General features: G+C 45.3%; 2 gene segments (V, D, J or C); both read left to right on the forward strand.

Annotated features, from left to right (window-relative positions):
- The window catches only part of LOC117365993, a 227,617-nt gene that overhangs the window by 35,844 nt on the left and 172,126 nt on the right, over positions 1-19,647 (forward strand).
- The window catches only part of LOC117365992, a 193,058-nt gene continuing 187,813 nt past the window's right edge, over positions 14,403-19,647 (forward strand). Inside the window, 2 exon segments of the V gene segment in view lie at positions 14,403-14,492; positions 14,631-14,931. Of these exon segments, the coding sequence occupies positions 14,447-14,492; positions 14,631-14,931 (347 nt within the window).

The following is a 19,647-nucleotide window of genomic DNA, read 5'->3' on the forward strand; positions in this document are numbered from 1 at the left end:
AAAGTATTCATGTTGATGGGTACTAGGATGAAGTAAAAAGATAATCCATCTATGGGGTCTCATGCTGACAAGATAGGCTTAGTAGAGCACCCTCCAGTCTGATGATCAATCAGAGGTACTCAGCCCCTAAAGCAAATATCTGGGTAAAGTATACAGAACAAATAGCTCAGGTCATGTCGCTAGCGTTGTCGTCTAGAAATTTCTGAAGATCCATCAGTTCATCAAAGGTCTTCGTGGTATTGCGATATATGATTCTCATACGGGCAGGATAGAAAAGCCCATATTGAGCGCTGATGCTCTTAAGTAGGGGACACATGGAGAGGAAAGTTTTTTGCTTATGTGCTGAAGATTTTGAGAGGTCAGGAGCGAAAAAGATCTTACCGTTCAGAAGTAAGGAAGGCTGAGATTTAGCAGACTGTAGAATTTGCAAGGCTTGCGTGTAATGCAAGAGTTTCAGCACAATCGGGCAAGCCGGCTTTGATGGAGAAGGGGGGCCGGATGGCACCCGGTGCGCTCTTTCAATCTCCAGAGGAGATTTTCAAAATTTCAGGTATGAAAGAGTAGAGATAGGATATGATGTCTTTCCCCTCCATCCCTTCACTAATCCCAATGATTCTCACGTTGCTCCGCTTCATCCGATTCGAAAGGTCATCAATATCACGCTGCAGGAGCGATATTTTGTTAAGGCCTCTCTGCACTTCCAGAAACTGGGAATCATGAGCTGATAATCTTTCTTCGGTAAGATCAATCCTCGCATTATGCTGTTTTAGCTGTTGCAGGATATTGCCTATTTCTGTTTTGATATCACGGTAGCGGATAAATTTTCCTGCATTAGATTTCACAAGGTTTGCAAATCATTGGAAAGTGAATCCTCGTGGTCTTTAACAGCACAGGCCTTAACCGGGACGGGGGCTCATGCTTAGATCTTTTAGAGGCATTATGCGATGTTGTAGAGCCAGATTGAGAAACGCTGTCGGCTTTGGTTGATTTAGACGCCATTTAGGTAAGAAAATATGCGACGTACTGACCTGAGCAAGTGGTATTAGGGGAAGAAAAAGAGGTTTAAAGCGCGGGCTGGAGCGGAGAAAAAATACTACACAGCCATCTAGTGAATAGTCACGTGACGTCCCCCCCCTCCCCCGATATGGACATTTTCTTAACATTGATTGAAGAAATAAAGGAAAGTCAAGAACATTGTGTTTGTCCAGTTTGTTTTGTTGTTGTATTAGTCTGTGTGGACACATGGGGGTGCTAAAGAGAGAGAGAAAGTCATTGCTGATCTCTTTTTCTCTGCTGGTTGAATCTGTCACAGAAATTTAGTTCCTGCAATTTTAAGCTTGTAATATGCAAAGACTTTAACAAATATCTCAGAAGACAGACAGACTTGGGCTCAGACTCAGAAAACTCAAATCCAGAAGTTTATGAAAAGGAAGGAAGGAGAAGGTGTGCCTCACCAACAGAGCCACTGCCCCTGCACCCAGAGGCCACAATATCAAGTCCCAGCAATGTTCCCCATAATCCTGGGCGTCACCCAATCCTCCAGTGGTCACCACCCTGAATGCCAAAGCCAGAAAAAGGCAGCACACAAGCCTCCATTCCCACCACCATCCCAGAAGTCAGCCACCATTTCACATGTGTTCATTAGCTAAAATCCAATTTACACAGTTGCCATGATTCAATATTTCTTTAGCAAAAGTAGCAACCATTTTAATTTTTTGTCTCTGCAAATATGGTAACCCTATGTAATGCCCAGTGTAATACTATATTTATATGCTTCCTTTTCACAGATAAGGTTCTTCTTGCTCTTTAAGTCCTGAAAGTTAGTGCTATTATAATATGGTAAGGTTCTGAGTGTATTTGTGCAAGTTTATGCATAGTGTTTTGCAGTGGAAGGATTGCGTATTGGTCATATTAAGATCACTTCAAAACATTAATATAAAGTACTAGTCTTTAAGCCCGTTAAACTAATGGGTGCTTGGATAGATGTGTGTGTGTCTTTCTTTCTCTCTCCTTGGCCGCTTTCTGTCTGTATTTCTTTCTTTCTTTCTGTCTCTCTCTTTCCTCGGCTGTCCACTACCACCCCGTGCCTGCTCCCCCTGTCCAGCAGTAGCCCTTCTCCCTTCCTTTTACCTCCCCCCCTGTCCAGCAGCACCTCTTCCCTGCTCCCCCTGTCCAGCAGTAGACCTTCTCCCTTCCTTTTACCTCCCCCCCGTCCAACAGCACCTCTTCCCTGCTCCCCCTGTCCAGCAGTAGGCCTTCTCCCTTCCTTTTACCTCCTCCCTGTCCAGCAGTACCCCTTACCTGATCCGCCTGTCCAGCAGTACTCCTTTTCCTTTCCCTGCTCCCCCTGTCCAGCATGCTGTGTAAACAGTATTGTACCATACTTTTCCAAAGTATCTCAGATCTGATCAGCACTGCCTTGTTCTGTCCCCATGGCTACCAGATCCTGAATTATGACAGGACTAAGCACCAATCAGAGCTCTTATCAGTGTGCCTCACCCCTGTACTACAGCAGCCCCTGCTGTTTTATTACTGAACTCTTACCCTACTATCAATTTACCTTATTAAAGAACAGCAATATTCCTGGGTTTTTAGTTATTCTGCCAATCTCCCTTAATCTGAAACTGAAGCATAAGAACATAAGAACTGCTATCTCCGAATCAGACCCTGGGTCCATCAAGTCCGGTGATCCGCACACGCGGAGGCCCCGCCAGGTCTACCTTGGCATAGTTTTAGTCCTCATATCACTGTATGCTTCTCAAGGGAGATGTGCATTTACTCTATGTCACTCTTAAGGAGATGTGCATCTAGTTTACCCTTAAATCCTAGAACAGTGGATTCTGCAATTACTTCCTCTGGGAGAGCATTCCAGGTGTCCACCACTCGCTGCGTGAAACAGAACTTCCTGATATTCGTCCTGGACCTGTCCCACCTCAGCTTCAGTCTATGTCCTCTTGTCCGTGTCACATTGGACATTATAAATAACTGCTTTCCCTGCTCCATTTTGTCAAATCCTTTCAGTGTTTTGAAAGTCTCGATCAGATCCCCTCGCAGTCTCCTCTTCTCAAGGGAGAACAACCCCAGTCTCCTAAGTCGTTCCTCGTAGTCCAGGTTCTCCATACCTTTCACTAGCTTCGTTGCTCGTCTCTGCACCCTCACTAGCAGTTTTATATCCTTCTTTAGGTATGGAGACCAATGCTGGACGCAGTATTCCAGGTGCAGTCTGACCATGGCTCTAACTTTCTCTGATCTACTCGTAATTCCCTTCTTTATCATGTCTAGCATTCTACTTGCTTTCTTTTCCGCTGCCGCCGCAGCACATTGCGCCGATGGTTTAAGGGTCCTATCTATCAGTACACTCAGGCCCTTTTCCTGTTCGGTCTTTCCCAGAATTACACCTGACATACTATACTTGTGATCTTTATTTTTTCTGCCTAAATGCATCACTTTGCATTTTTCCACATTGAAATTCATCTGCCATTTATCTGCCCACTTCTCCAATTGATTCAAGTCACTCTGGAGTTCCTCGTTGTCCTTCTGCGATCTGATTGCCCGGCATAGCTTTGTGTCGTCTGCAAATCTTGATGATTTCACTGGATGTTCCTTCTTCCAGGTCATTTATGAAAATATTAAATAAGATGGGTCCAAGTACTGAGCCCTGGGGTACACCGCTAGTCACTTTTTCCCATTCTGAGAACTTTCCATTTATGCCCACTCTCTGTTTTCTGTTCTCTAGCCATTTGCCTATCCATCTTAATATATCTCCCTCTATTCCATGGCCTTGTAATTTCCTGAGAAGTCTTACATGTGGAACCTTGTTGAACGCTTTCTGAAAGTCCAAGTATACAATATCCACCGATTCTCCACTATCAATTTGTCTGTTCACTGTATCAAAAAATTGAAGTAGATTCGTCAAACATGATTTCCCTTTCCTGAACCCATGTTGACTGGCTCTCATCAGGTCATGTGTGTCTAGGTGCCGGACTATGCTATCTTTGATCAGCGCCTCAACCATCTTTCCAGGGACAGACGTGAGACTCACAGGTCTGTAGTTGCCTGGCACTCTTCTCGATCCTTTTTTAAATATCGGTGTGACGTTTGCTATCTTCCAGTCGTCCAGTATCTGTCCTGTTTTGATTGACAGGTTGACAAGTTTTTGCAATAGTTCTCCGATTTCAAATTTCAGTTCTTTTAGGACTCTCGGATGAATTCCATCCGGTCCAGGAGATTTATCACTTAAGTTTGTCGATCTGGTGGTAAATCTGGTCCAAGTCCACTTCTACTGTGATGAGGCTGTCCTGTACGACTCCCTTGAACACTTTCACTGTGTCAGGTATTGTTGCGGTGTCTTCCTTTGTAAAGACAGACGCAAAGAAGGAATTCAGTCTGTCTGCAATTTGTTTGTCATCCTTGAAGCACCCTTTTCCTCCCAGGTCGTCCAGTGGTCCCACCGCCTCCCGTGCAGGTTTTTCCCTTTTACGTATCTAAAAGAAGGGCTTGAAATTTTTGGCCTCTCGTGCTATTTTCTCCTCGTAGACCTTTTTAGCAACCCTCACCGCCTTGTGACATTTTTTCTGATCATCTCTATGTTTGTTCCAAGCTTCGGGTGTTTTCGTGCATTTCCATGTCTTAAAGGAGTCCTTTTCATTTATGGCTTCCTTCACCTCTTTGATAAGCTATGCCGGCTCTCTTTTGCCTTTGGTTTTCTTTACTTTGGACATCCATGGAATGTAGAGGCTTTGTGCTTCCGTGATAGTATTTTTCAGTAGGGACCATGCCCATTTTCCCATTAAGAATTTCCTTCTATGATGGTGTTGCTTCATCGGGTCGCAGTATTGGCAGTGATTCCCACATACTGCTTGCCGCTAATCTGGAAACCTTTCTGAGACAGAGAAGAGGCTTCCATATTAGCAGCAGGGAATCGTTGCCAAAGCCGCAACCTGCTGAAGCAAGCCTTACTTAAGGAGCAAGAGTACAGGGGAGTGGAGGAAGGTAAAATACTGGCATGAAGGAGGGGAGGGGTGGTAGGAAAGAAAAATGCTGGCACAGGAGGGGAGGGGCAGCCTAGGGGCTTTTGCTAGGCCGGCCCACCTCGCATCATCGAGTGGGCCGGCCTAGAAAATGCCCCGTGGCTGCTGCGTTTGCTGGGGGAGTGAAAAGAGACATCATAGGAGTCAAACCGCCACCATCGTAAACCACCCCATGTGCCACAAGCCGCCCCACGTGCCGGAAATAGAATTCGGCACGGAGGCACACAGCACGGTGGCAGGGAAAACAAAACATTAAGTGCGCATGCATGCTTAGCGTTTTATTATAGAGGATGTCATAATATCAGATGGGATTTTAGAACATTTTACTGGATTTGATGTGCTGAGGTGGTTGTCTATAGCAGACTTATGTCTGATCAGGTTTAAATTATAAGATATTTATTTATTCATTCAATTTTTTTATACCGTTCTCCCAGGGGAACTCAGAACAGTTTACATGAATTTATTCAGGTACTCAAGCATTTTCTCTGCCTGTCCAGGTAGGCTCACAATCTATCTAATGTACTTGGGACAATGGGGGGATTAAGTGACTTGCCCAGTGTTCCGCCACTTATTTGTCAGATGGGATGATCAGAAAAGCACACAGACAATATAAAAGCATAGACAATAACCCTTTATTATACTTATATATAGATGAATATAAAAATAGAATAACTTCACCGTGATCCCAGGCGTCACCATCCTTCACAATCGGGAATCCCTGCGATTGATAGGTTGGTAGGACACGGGACTGCCCCGTGGTTGCAACGAAATGGATTCTGATTCTGGGGGACAGTCCCGTTTCTTATATAGGGTGAAAACTGCTGAGTTCATAGTTATACAAGCCGATCCTGCAGTAACCAGCTTCCTTCACTACGACTCAGGCACACCCGGCCCTGTTCTTTTGTTCTTTGTTTTGGCAACATCCAGGTCACTGTGGTCAAGAGGTCAGGATAGCAGATAAGCAGGCTTGTTGCAGAAACTAGCTTTCTTTACTCGGACACCTGGTCAACCTGGTTTTACTGTTCTTTGTTTTGGCAACACCCAGGTCACTGAGGTCAGGATAGCAGATAAGCAGGCTTGAGGAGACATGTCACGTAGTATGCTGAGTTTCAGTTACCCCCTGGCCAGAGGCATAACACCCAGGGTCACAAGGAGCAGTGTGGGTACAACCTCTTGAGGGATTTATGTGGAAACCATTAAACTGTGCTTAGATGGGAATGTAGTATAGCGTTGGTAAACGCTTGAAATAATTGAGTTTAAATATGTATTATGCCCCCCACTGGGCTCGCTTGCCTTATGTAGATTAGGAAGGAGGGGAAGTTTAGTTGCAGTTATTCTTATTCTGTTTACGCTTGTTTTATTATTGTATATGATGCATCTTTGTTGGTATTAAGCACCCTAGGGGTGCTATGCTGTTGTATTTGTTGTTGCTTGCATCAATAAAAAATGGTTTGAACCTAAATACATATTATGCCATGATTGCCAGCAACCCTGTTTCAGGCTCAGAGGCTTAGCTAGGTAGAGTGCAAGGGGAGTGGCAGTTCCCCCAAATAGATTTTGAATAAAACATGACACCTATGCAGATCAGCCCTTCAAATTTTCACTGATGCCTAATTTACAAAAGGTTTGTTCTCCCTGGTATCAAAACCTCATTATGCTTCTGCTCAAGCCTTAGGGCTAGATTCACTAAAGATAGCGAGTTAATCGCTGTTGGCCAATTCTCCAACAGCGATTGATTCACTATCAAGTTTGCATGCAAATGATTTGCACGGAGGTGCAAATCATTTGCATGCAAACACGACCGATTCAATTGCTTAGTGAGTGATTGAAGTATGCGCACAGCCCTAACAGCAGTGACAGGAAAAGCAACCTCCTGTCACTGCTGTTAGGATGTGCGCCCCCCCATGCAGTGCCATGAACCCTGTGACGGCACTCCAGAGCCACTGGCCCCCCAAACCAAAAAAAAATATGGTAGGAGGGATGCTCACTCCCTCCTGCCACCAGACACTCCCCCTAACCGAACTTAAATGTTCCTAAGGCTCCTCCCTCTTGTATCTGGTATATAGAAGGAGCCTAAGGGAGTCCCTGATTGGTTTAGACACCTAAGACCCCGCCCAAGGGAAGAGGCTTGAGGCATCTAAGCCATTCAGGACCTTAGACCCCTCCCCGTGTATCAGATGATGCACCAGGGAGGGGCCTAAGGCCCGCATTGCAGACGACAGATGGCGGAGGACTAAAGGTACCAGGGAGGAGGGGGGCTGAGGGAGGAGGGGGCCGATGGAGGGTGGCCTCCACTGGCAGGAGAGAGTGGGTATCCCTCCTGTAATGTTTAAGTATGGCAGGGGGGGAGCTTCTGGTGGCATCCCTTCTGCCATTTTTTGTGTCCGAGGAGGGAGGGGGCGCTTTTTTTTTTTTATTGGGCAGATATTTTTGTGCGTTTAATACATGCAAAATATCTATGCCATTGCAAGAAAAATGAAAAAAAAACAACAACCAAAAAACCCCAGGCAGACCGACAGGTCTACAGCAATTTGGTTTTAGGATCGGTAAAACCCAATGCTAAATAGCCAAGTGATGTATGTAAATCAGTCGCTTGGCTATTTTGCATGGGGTTTTTCTAATTTGCATGGCTGGATCGGAAAATGGGCGATCGAGGGGAAAAACACGTTGTGGGCCATTTTGTGAATGAATGTTGAGAAGCATACGTAGAGTGTGCTTTGTGTTGTTTAACTTTGTGGTTAACCATTATGTATTTATAATAAAATTATATTTTGTGCATATATGAAAAATGGTATTACAAGTAGTACTATTATGGGGGCGGAGATTGGGCGGGGTCTGGGGCAGAGCTTGTGGGCCCCCCAAACAAAAAAGTGCTCTACTTCCTTTGGCTCTGTTGATCTCAGCCTATGACACTGGCAGAGGGCTGAGGAAGATGTGCAATTAGACAGGAAATAGGGTGTAGGTAGGGTTACCATATTTGTGAAGACAAAAAAGAGGACACATGACACTGCCCACACTCCATCCATTTCCTTGGTCCCCCTTCCCATCCTCTGTACCTTTTAGTGCTTCTTTCTCCCTTCCACCAACACTCTTCCCACACAGGTGCTTCTCTCTCTTTCCAATCCCCAATCATCCTCCCTTGGGTGCCCCCTCTCCTTCCAACTTCCTCTCCTGCTGTTTCTGTCTCTTCCCTCCAATCCAGCACTCCATGCTCTTTTTTCTAGCACTCGCTCTTTTCCATAATGCTTTTCCAGCCCTCTTTCCCTCCATGCTGTTTCCTAGCCCCCTCCCTCCATCTTTCCCTCCATCCATGCTGTTTCTCCAGCACCCCCTCCCTCTTCCATGTTGTTTCTCCAGCCTCCCTCCATGCTCTTTCTCCTTTCTCTTACCCTCCCTCCCTTCTTCCTTTGACACTGCTCTCTAGCTCTGGACTCCCCCCACCTACCTCTTCCCAGGGCCAGCAGATGTAATTGAGTCTTCAGGCAGCCTTCAGCAGCAAAGAGGTAAGCCTGCTGCTGCCGTCCTGCTCTGGAAGCCCCCTCTCTGAAAGTCCTGCCTAAGTGGGAACAGGAAGTGGCTGCAGAGAGGGGGCTTCCAGGACAGGCCATTGGCAGCAGGCTTACCTCGTTGCTGCTGCTGGCTGCCCAAAGATTCAATTACAGAGGCCGGCCCAGGAAAGAAGTAAGTGGGAGGAATTGGGAGAGCCGACTAAACCCGGACAGATTCCACCATTTTTTTAAAAACATCCGGGCACCTGGACAGTTCTCTAAAAAAGAAGACATGTCCGGGTGCCGATTTATTCACTTTTTTGGATGTTTTGAAAATGCCCCTAATAGTCACCTAGGCTAGGTGAATCAAGGAATGGGCATCGATAGGAGCATTGAATGTGCATTGAGGAGTGTCAAGGAAAGGGTTAATGCTCTGAGATAACTACTCTGTTGATAATGCATGCATAGAAAGGGTCCATGCCGACCCTGATGCTCAACAGGTTTGTCTTTGGTCTGGGCTGAGACAGGCATGGATGCCTTTAAAGCCTGTGAAGACTACATCTGCAGTAGTCCTGAAAGCTCTTGCTTGAGCAAAACCCATATCTCCTCCTGGAGAGTGACGTTTGCACCAGAAGAGACATCTGTGTGGAAGTAATATGTGGTGTGCTTAAAGGCCTATCTGTAACTGCTTTACCTGCTTGATTTTAATTTTAAAATTACTCTTGCTCTAAAAAAAAATACATTTTTCAGTTTGCTTATAAATGTTCTGAGTCTTAGTTCTTGAATAAATATCCACATTTACAGTACTCCCCCGATATTCGCAGGGGTTCCATTTCAGGAGCCCCTGCAAATGTTGAAAAACCGCAAATACGGTTTTTAGCGGGGGAGACAGGTGAGGGCAGCCGGAGAGGCAGGAGAGAGCAGCTGGAGTGCCGGCGAGTGAAGGAAATCACTCGTGGTATGCTTCGACCGCCTCTTCCTGCACTAAAGTCGGCCTCATCAATCAGGATCTGCTTTGACACGCAGCTCCTGATTGGTGAGGCCCGACTTTAGTGCAGGAAGAAGTGGTCGGAGCATACCGCAAGTGATTTCCTTCACTCACCGGCGTTCCGGCTGCCCTCTCCTGCCCGGTCATTCGTGGTTGAAAAATACCGCAAAAGACCGAGAACGCAAATTGCCAATCGCGAATGACCGGGGGAGCACTGTATATATTTAATTGTTATTACAGAGCTAAGTTTTAATCAAGTGAGCTAACTTTCCCCAAATTATATATATTTCTCTAAGCCAGAGAGGGATATATATTACTGGTGAAGTTCTCTCTATTTAATAATAATTTTGTAACAGTTATTTAAAGCCATTATGAGTCAAATAGCACCCATAATTAATGTCAGCATTGATCGCTTCATAAGAAGTACATAAGAGCTCCTTTATATACCGTACACATTATCACTCATGTTTTTGCTCTATATACATTAACATAAATCAAGACTGAGACTGATTCTGTGCAACTGGTTCTTCTAGCATCTAGTTTTCAAATCACAAAGACTGCTTACAGAGTTTTTGCAAACAGCATCAATACTGAAACAAGCAAGAAAGTGGGAGCTGAGCCTGATGTTGGACAGACTTGTATGGTCTGTTTTGCATTTGGTAAAAGATAAAGAAGAGTGGCCAAATCCAGCATGCTGGACAGACTTGTATGGCAGGTGCCGCCTTGGTGGGGGCACTGGCACCTCTCTACCCCACCCCCCACGTCACACTCGTGCTCTCTCTTCCCTGCCCCGTACCTCTTTAAAATCTTCACCAGCGCGAGCAAATACTCTCACCTATTGTTCGTGCATGCCTGGCTCCCTTTGAAATCACTTCCGGATCGTGGGGCCAGGAAGTGACATCAGAGGGAGCCAGCACGAGCTGCAGGTAGAGAAGCTGCTCGTGCTAGAGAAGATTTAGAGGTGCAGAAGTTGGAAGGGATGGTCCGAGTGTGGCATTGGGGTGTGGAAGGAAGAGGGTGGTGGAGAGGAGGGTTTGGCAGAGAGGAGGACGCGGGGACACCACCGCCCCGAGTGCCTGCCACTCTCGCTACGCCACTGGTCCAACACATGGCAAGAGACAGGTGAAGGTTTGACAGCTCTAGTGTTCCCCGGCTGACAGATCTAGTTGAAAAGATAAGTGCTGTAAACTAACCCCCTCTTTTACTAAGGTGCGCTAATCGAATTAGCGTGCGCTAAACACTAACGCATCCCTAGACTAACATGCATGCGTTAGCGTTTAGCACGCGCTAAATCCATTAGCGTGTGCTAATCGGTTAGCACACCTTAGTAAAAGATAGCCTAAATTTTAAGATAAGAATAAATAAGAAAAAAGAAAAAGATACCATTTAAATAAATTAAATAACTAAAAGGATTGATGACAATTCAGCAGTTTTTCTGTTCGAAACAATGAAGGATTACTGCAAGGGTTTCCCATGATCCAAAAAACCCCCATATATGAGTTAATTATAAAGGAATTTTTTATGGTTATTCAGTTTTCTTACTATTAATGATTGTGAAATAAAGTGTAACCAGCTAAGTACATTGCCAGTGAAAATATACACGATCATTTTATTGTCATATACCGCGAGTGGGGGAACTGTGCAACTTTGGAGGGAGGGGAAGGCATGCTGACTGGTATGTTGAATACTATCAGCAATACACCACATATCATCCCCATCATAGTTGGCATGGTGGTGACTCCACAATCAGCATTTAAACATGGGTGATTCCGGCCTACATAGAATGGTGAGTGAGGCCCTGGTCACCTTGTTGGGCAGACTGGATGGACCTTGAGAGTCTTTTTCTCCGTGCTTTGCAGAAACAAAGATGATATTCTCACTCTTATTTTGCCATTCTTTAAGCACTTTGCATTGCATGGCAATTCACTGCTGCTTTGGCTTATGTTAAGACCTACCCCAAAAATCATGCTAGGGCTTATTTTCGGCGAAAAAAGGTAGCTGTCTTAAAGCTCAGAAGAGCCTTTTCCCGACCCTTCTGAGTGTGCAGAACCCCCCAACCCCCATCCACATCCGTTTCCTCTCTTGTCTGTTCTATCTATTTGGCCATGTGGACAGGTCTTCTTGCTCTCCTATAATTTGCCTTCTTTTCTCCTTTCAAAGTCTTCTCTCTGTCTCACTTCCAACACATTGAAGGATGAACTACAGGGATCTGGAACACAATCCTGGGACTGTCCCCCCATCCCCCCAGCTCCCAGGGAAAGCGGGCACATGACCCTGGTCTTCAGGGATCTCGGTCATGCAAGCCTGCATTAAGGCTGCCAGAACCGCTGACCTTCTGCATGGCCTATAGGCCTGTGGGGTGGCCAAGTCCTATGAAAAGAGTAGGCAATAAAGAGGAATCTTTAGTAAGGTTTATAAAGAATTTAAAGGCATATTATTTTCGATTAGCTTTTTTTTAAAACCAGCTGACTTAATTGCTTTGTATTTTTCTGCATGTGAATATATATTTTATCTGGTGTGTTTGAACTATCTTTCCTGTTTTTAATGGGGTTCTTTTATAAACTGCTTTGTTCTTATTTGTAGTTTAAGCGGTATAGAAAGAGTTTTAATAAACATAAACAATACTCTCAAGGTACAGAGAGTCCAACCTGCTTCGAACAGCGAGCTTTCCAGGGCCCACCCCCAGCCAAACATCAGTGGGCTCCTGGGCTGCCAGCAGGACTGGCAGCAGAAGAAACAGCCTCCGTTCCATCCCAGGGGATGGAAACAGGATCATGCTGCATAGGGAACTCATCCCACATGCAACAGAGCCCTTCCCTGAGTTGGAAACAATGCAGAAACCTGAGTGTTTGGAGCGGTAAGTACCTCCTAATGATCCCCCCAGGGTTTTTACTCTTCTGCCCTCCCTCCCCCCACGATGAATCTTTGCTGCAGAGGCAAAGATTGGCACCGCTGGAACTGTAGCATACACCTGCTGATGGCCCCGACCTAGAATAAATTGGCAGGGCTGCAAGAGCTTTACACTACCCCGATGATGTGTGCAGTAACAAGGGCTACACCAGCCTTGCACTCAGCAATGAGTCATCTGCAGCGAGGAGAATCAGTTCCATGTGGGCCTGCCTTGCCCTGACACAGAAACTGGTGCATCATACAGGCCTGCTCAGAGTCCAATGGCGCCATCTGTGCACTGAGTAAAAATGCGACCCTCAAAGCATCAGAGGGGAATGACCCGAGGCTCAGTGATTTATGTACAGTAATGGGCAATTTCCCCCTGGCACAATGATAGTACCAGGAAATTAACCAGCCCCCTTCCCCCATGAACCACTCATGCATCAGCAGACTGACAAAAAAAAGGAGGTGGGGGGGGGCAGGGCAGAATAGGGGCAGACTAGAAGTTCTAATCCCACCTTAGCCCTACTCAGCAACTGCAGCACGAGAAGGAGCACCAAGAGGCACTGAACACTGCCCGATTCACGATTCGAATTGGTTCACCGATTCACTTCGGGTGAATCAATTTGAATCGATTTAAATTAAAAAAAATTGGCTTCCTGATTCGGATCCTCCCCCCTCGCCTCCTAAAGCAGGAGCAGCAGCGCTGCTCTTGCTGGCCGGCCACTGCCTCACCTGCTTTAGAGGGCGAGGAGGGAAGGTCAGTCGGGAAGTGCTGCTGTCAGGCTTCCCCCCTGGCCTCCCCGAAGGACTGCGCATCCCCTCCGGGTAGCCCTCCATGCTCCCCTGGCTTCCCCGCACCGTTTACCTTAAAGCTGCAGCCTGCAGCGAAGATGGCGGTTACAGCGACTTTGCAAAGTGCTTTGAGCTGTTTCCTCCACCGCGATCCTGCCTCTGACGTCAGAGGAGGGGCGGGACCGCAGCAGAGGAAACAGCTCAAAGCAATTTGCAAAGACGCTGTAACCACGATCTTTGCTGCAGGCTGCAGCTTTAAGGTAAACAGTGCAGGGAGGCCACGGGGAACACGGAGGCCTTCCCGGGAGAGGGGGTACACAGTCCTTTGGGGGGGCAGTCCTTCGGGGGGTGGGACAGGCCTTGGGGGGGGTGCAGGCCTTCAAGGAGGGAACAGGCCTTTAAGGGGGGGGTGCAGACCTTTAAGGGGGGACAGGCCTTCAAAGGGGGGACAGGCCATGGATGGTGGCAAAGGAAACTGGATATTGTGCTAGATGGACCATTAGTCTGACCCAGTATTTCTATTCACATGCTCTTTGTAGGGCTTTGTATTACTTCTTGATGTACTTGTTTGGCACTGAAGGGGAGTTTTCTGTAGCTGTTCCTGAGGTGACATTGCATATTTTAAATTCATCTGCCTTGACCTCTCTGAAAAAAAGCAGAATACAAATGTTAACTAAAATTTTCTCTGCATACAATGTGCTTTATGTAGTTTAATTTTGTGGTTACCATTATGTATTGTTAATAAGATTATATTGTGTGTGTATGATGAATGAATGGAAAAAAATGGCATTACTATTATGGGGGTAGAGTCTTGGGTGGAGCTTGGGCAGGGTCTTGAGTGAAGATTTTGGACCCCCCCCCCCCCAAACAAAAAAGCATTACGCTGTCCATGAGTTTGCTCACAATCTAAATTTTGTACTTGTTATGGATTAATGCCAAATCTAACCAAGTTCTCCACTGGGGTCAAGACTGTCATAGGCAGTTGTCGTTATAATGAAGCTAAGTAAGGACCAGGACAGAGAGGCAGCATTTCCTGCAGAAATTCATTGTCTGTTTTACAAAGGACATTTATTCCCCAACAGCCTCTGAGAGTGCAAATAAAAGGAAAGAAGAGCCAGAAGCCAATGAGAAGCGAGCAGATTTGCTTGCAGGGGCGGTGCCACAATTCTGCAGGGGTATAAGAAGGAATTGGAGTCTCTTCCTCCTAGTAATCTGTTGGCAGCTGAAAGCTGAGCTCTGCCGGTCCCTCTTGCACCATGTCCTGGGCTCTTCTGTTCCTCACACTCTTCACCTTCTGTGCATGTAAGGGACAAGATTTAACAGTTTCTGTAAGCAGATAAAACACTTGTGAGATTTATTCTCACTTTAGTCTCTCCCTTGGTGAGTTCTGATGCTTTGATCCATGTTGATACCTTTAAGGATTTAATTTCTCCTTTGCAGGGTCTGATGCTCAACTCGTGGTGACTCAAGGCCCATCAGCATCGGTATCCCCCGGAGGGACTGCAACAGTCTCCTGCCAGATAAACACAGGATCTATCACTGATAGTAATTATCCATTTTGGGTTCAGCAGAAATTAGAGAATGTTCCTCGGTCACTTATCTATGCCACTAGCACCAGACCCTCTGGCATCCCTGAGCGATTCTCTGGTTCCAGATCTGGTAACACCATGTCCTTAACCATCACTGGTACCAAACCTGAAGATGATGCTACATATCAATGTGCTGTGTGGAGTGGTAGTGCTCACACAGTGCCAGAGCCCAAAGGGGAACTGAGACAGAAACCTCACAGCTTCCCCTCCTTATCCTGGGGCTGAACAGACTGTTAACAAACTACATCACTGCTCCTTCCTCTCTCCAGACTGAAGCCTCCTCCTCGAAGATCAAGAATGTTGACTTTCTAACACCCTCACTCAACACTTCTCCCCCAACTCTTGTCCTCTCCTCTCCTCATTTTTAACAGAAATGATCAACTTTTTCCCCTCCCTCCCCCCCTTTTTGAGGCTGTTCATTCTACAGTGCACTCAGCTACACACTTTCTGTCTGCTAGCGTGCAGGTAATGTGTGCACTTTTAAAAAATCTCATGTATGTGCTTAGTTTATGCTCTTGACCTCTTATAATCCTGCTAAAGCATATACACTGTGAACCTGTATGTATTAGTGTTGCCCGATTCGCTAATTCTAATTGATTCACCGATTCACTTTGATGAATCGATTTGTTGTCTAAGAAAATCGGACTCACTGATCCAATGACCAACACCTCCCCCACACACACCCACCAGTGAGGCTTGACATACCTCCGAGGCATCCTAGAGCAGCCATGGTGACAGCGATGGATGGTCAGCAGTGACATCTGAACGGGTTGCTCACATCCTGCCTCGCATGTCACTAATGGCGAGGGAGGAAGTAGGACCGTTGGATGATGGTGACAAAAAGGGAGTGATAAAGGAGCAAAAAGAGGTAGCCGACAGGTTAAACAAATTCTTCTCGTCAGTCTTCACAAGCGAGGACACATCCAGTGTACCAGAACCCGACGTGATCTTCCATGGTGATCAAGAAGAAAAACTGTCAACAATAGAGGTGATTTTGTACGTATTGTTAAATATAGTTATTAGCAGGGGCTCATTCAAGCTGCATCCAACAGAAGCATTGACGTCACTTAGAACATATAGAAAATCAAAACAATGATAATAATAACAATGACACGGAGAAAAATAAACCTCAATTGTGAGAGGTTGGGACTACACAAGTGCCCAGCCCTCAACACATCATCACAGGTTTATAAAAAAACTCCGTATACAATTATATAAATAAGATTTTCATTCATTCATAGTCACTTTTTTTCAAACACTTTTTTTATAAATATATATATAGAGCAACTGTAAGTATGTCAAAAATTCATGATAAGAACCCCAAGCTTAACTAAATTAGTGATGAAGGCTACAGCTCAGTTTCATTTGTGCAAGAGTTTTCAGAGGCACAGAATGCAAAAAAAACCGCAATTAAGGGAGAAATACACTCATCTGAAAAGATGAAAATTCCAGAGAGACTTTCAGCTCCTAATCCCGACAGAAAAGACTTTCTGTTTCGCCTAGACCGGCTACTTCAGGGGATATATGCCATCTTCAGGTGTCTCCTTATTTCTTGCAATCCGTTGAACATAAAGCTGGCTCTTCTCAAAATGGAGTTAGGACTGTGAGACGCGCCCAGTTCGAATAAGAAACGGACTGGGCGTCATGACGTCATCACAAAACGTGATGCGTGATAGGCCAAACATCGGCAATTATACAGACCACCCTGCCAGCTGTCATTAATAAAAGAATATTTTACTGATTCAAAGAAACGGTTGCCACTCATAAGTTGTATTCAGACCCAATGGTTCAACAGTCTGTAACCTGTTGATCCATCGTTGTTCCTTCTGCCATAGTATTCTTCTGACATCTCCTCTTCTTTGAGTCAAGGGCAATTTTTCGATCACCCAACATTTCAAGTTTTCAAATCTATGGTTACACTGAATACAATGGGCTACTAAGGGCGCTGTTAATTTTCGAGTATTAAGACAACTTTTATGTTCAGTTATTCTGACCGTTAGAGTCCGTGATGTCTGACCTATGTACAGTAGGTCACATGGACATTGAATTACATAGATGATATTTGTAGATTGACATGAAGATGTATGACGTAAACTGTAATTTTTCCCATCAAAAGGATTAATAAAGGCAGAGACCTCAGCCATTATATTACAATTTGAGCAATGGCCACATGGCCTATGACCCAGTGTGATACTAAAGTCTTCATCTATAAATTTCTCTTTAGCAGTATGACACAGCCAGTCACTCAAATTTTTATTTCTCGATTGAGAAAAAATAAATCGTTTATTCTCAAAACAAGGTAAGGTTTTAAGAAGAGGAAGATGTTTTTTTATATCTCCTAATAATTTGTGGTGACATACGAGTTTGTTTAATCACACAGGGAATGATTGTTTCTTCAACTTGAGATTTCTTGTAATCCAACAATGTTTCTCTAGGATTATATAGAGCTCGTTTTTTAGCTTTCTTAACTATAGTGGCTGGATAATCTCTCGATATCAATCTATGTTCCAATATTTTTGCTTCTTGTATAAATCTTTCTTTAGTATTGCAAATCCTTCTGTATCTAAGAAATTGTGCAAAGGGAATACTAGTTTTTAAATGAGCTGGGTGCATACTATCAAATTTTAATAATGTATTTCTATCAGTTTTTTAATGAAAAATAGAAGTCTCCAAACCGTTATTTTTCTTTTGAATGAGAACATCTAAAAAGCTAATGCTCTCATTACTATATGACATAGTAAATTTGATAGATTGATGACATTGATTTATTTTTTCAGCAAATTCAGAAAGTTGTTGTAAAGTACCCGACCAGATGACAAAAATATCGTCTATAAAGCGCCACCATTTGGAAACATGTCGAAATTCAGGCAATGTGTAGATAAAAACTTCTTCAAACCAGGACATATAAAGATTGGTCAAAGGACTGAGATATTGCAAACAATAGAGGTGAGCCATGAGGATGTCCTCCAACAGATAGATAGATTGAAAAGCGACAAATCACCAGGCCCGGACGGAATCCACCCTAGGGTACTAAAAGAACTAAGAAATGAGATAGCGGGAATACTCCAACGAGTTTGCAACCTATCCTTGAAAACTGGAGAGATCCCGGAGGACTGGAAGATAGCAAATGTTACACCTATCTTTAAAAAGGGGTCAAGAGGAGACCCGGGAAACTATAGGCCGGTAAGTTTGACATCGTTTCCAGGCAAGATGGTAGAAGCACTGATAAAGGACAGCATCTGTGAGCACATCGAAAAAAATGGGCTGATGAAAGTGAGCCAACATGGCTTCTGCAAGGGAAGATTATGCCAAACAAACTTACTGCACTTCTTTCAGGGGGTGAACAGCCAGTTGGACAAAGGGGAACCCGTAGACATCATTTACCTCGACTTCCAAAAGGCCTTTGACAAGGTACCCCATGAGCGGCTACTTAGGAAGCTGTGGAACCACAGGGTGGAAGGGGACGTACACAGATGGGTCAAACACTGGTTGGCAGGCATAAGACAGAGGGTTGGAATGAAGGGTCACTACTCGGGATGGAGGACCATCAAGAGCGGAGTTCCACAGGGGTCTGTACTCGGACCGCTGCTGTTCAATTTATTTATTAATGACCTGGAAACGGGGACGAAATGTGAAGTTATAAAATTTGCGGATGACACTAAACTCTGTAGAAGGGTTAGAACTACGGAAGAGTCTGAGGACCTACAAAGGGACCTAAACAAACTGGAGGAGTGGGCGAATAAATGGCAGATGAACTTCAATGTAGGGAAATGCAAGGTCATGCATATAGGGAGAAAGAACCCGTTGTTCAGCTACCAAATGGGGGGATTAGTATTAGAGGGAAGTAACCTTGAAAGAGATTTGGGTGTACTGGTGGATACAACAATGAAGTCAATGGCACAATGCGCAGCAGCCGCGAAGAAGGCAAACAGAATGTTGGGTATTATTAAGAAGGGTATTACGACCAGAATGAAAGAAGTCATCCTGCCGTTGTATCGGGCAATGGTGCGCCCGCACCTGGAGTACTGTGTTCAGTATTGGTCACCGTACCTTAAGAAGGATATGGCAATACTTGAGAGGGTCCAGAGGAGAGCGACACGAATGATTAAGGGCATGGAAATCCTTTCATACACTGAAAGATTGGAGAGGCTGGGGCTCTTCTCCCTGGAAAAGCGGAAACTCAGAGGAGACATGATAGAGACCTACAAGATCATAAAGGGCATAGAGAAAGTAGAGAGGGATAGATTCTTCAAACTTTCAAAACATATAAGAACAAGAGGGCATTCGGAAAAATTGGAAGGGGATAGATTCAAAACAAATGCTAGGAAGTTTTTCTTTACCCAGCGTGTGGTGGACACCTGGAATGCACTTCCAGAGGACGTAATAGGACAGAGTACGGTACTGGAGTTCAAGAAAGGATTGGACAATTTCCTGCTGAAAAAAGGGATAGAGGGGTATAGATAGGGGGCTGCTGCACAGGTCCTGGACCTGTTTGGGCCGCCGCGTGAGCGGACCGCTGGGCACGATGGACCTCGGGTCTGACCCAGTGGAGGCATTGCTTATGTTCTTATGACATGGCAGAGAGAAGCCCTAGTGGGGCAGGCTGCAAATAGCCCATTCAGAACGATGCTGCTCCTGACCATCCACTGCCACCACCACTGCTGCTTTAGGAGGCCTCGGAGGAATGTCAGGTCTCACAGTGGGAGAGTCATTTGGGTGCTGCTGTCCAGGTGGGTGGGAGGGATGCCTAATCCCTCCTGCTAGCAGCCCCCCAAACATCCCCGGCAAGAGAGATGTCCAATCCCATAGGAGGGACCTTAGGCACCTGGGCCAACTGGAATCTTAGGCCCCTCTTGCAGTGCATTCTG

This window comes from Geotrypetes seraphini, chromosome 8, assembly GCF_902459505.1.
Source record: "Geotrypetes seraphini chromosome 8, aGeoSer1.1, whole genome shotgun sequence".
In the NCBI taxonomy this organism is placed as follows: Eukaryota; Metazoa; Chordata; class Amphibia; order Gymnophiona; family Dermophiidae; genus Geotrypetes; species Geotrypetes seraphini.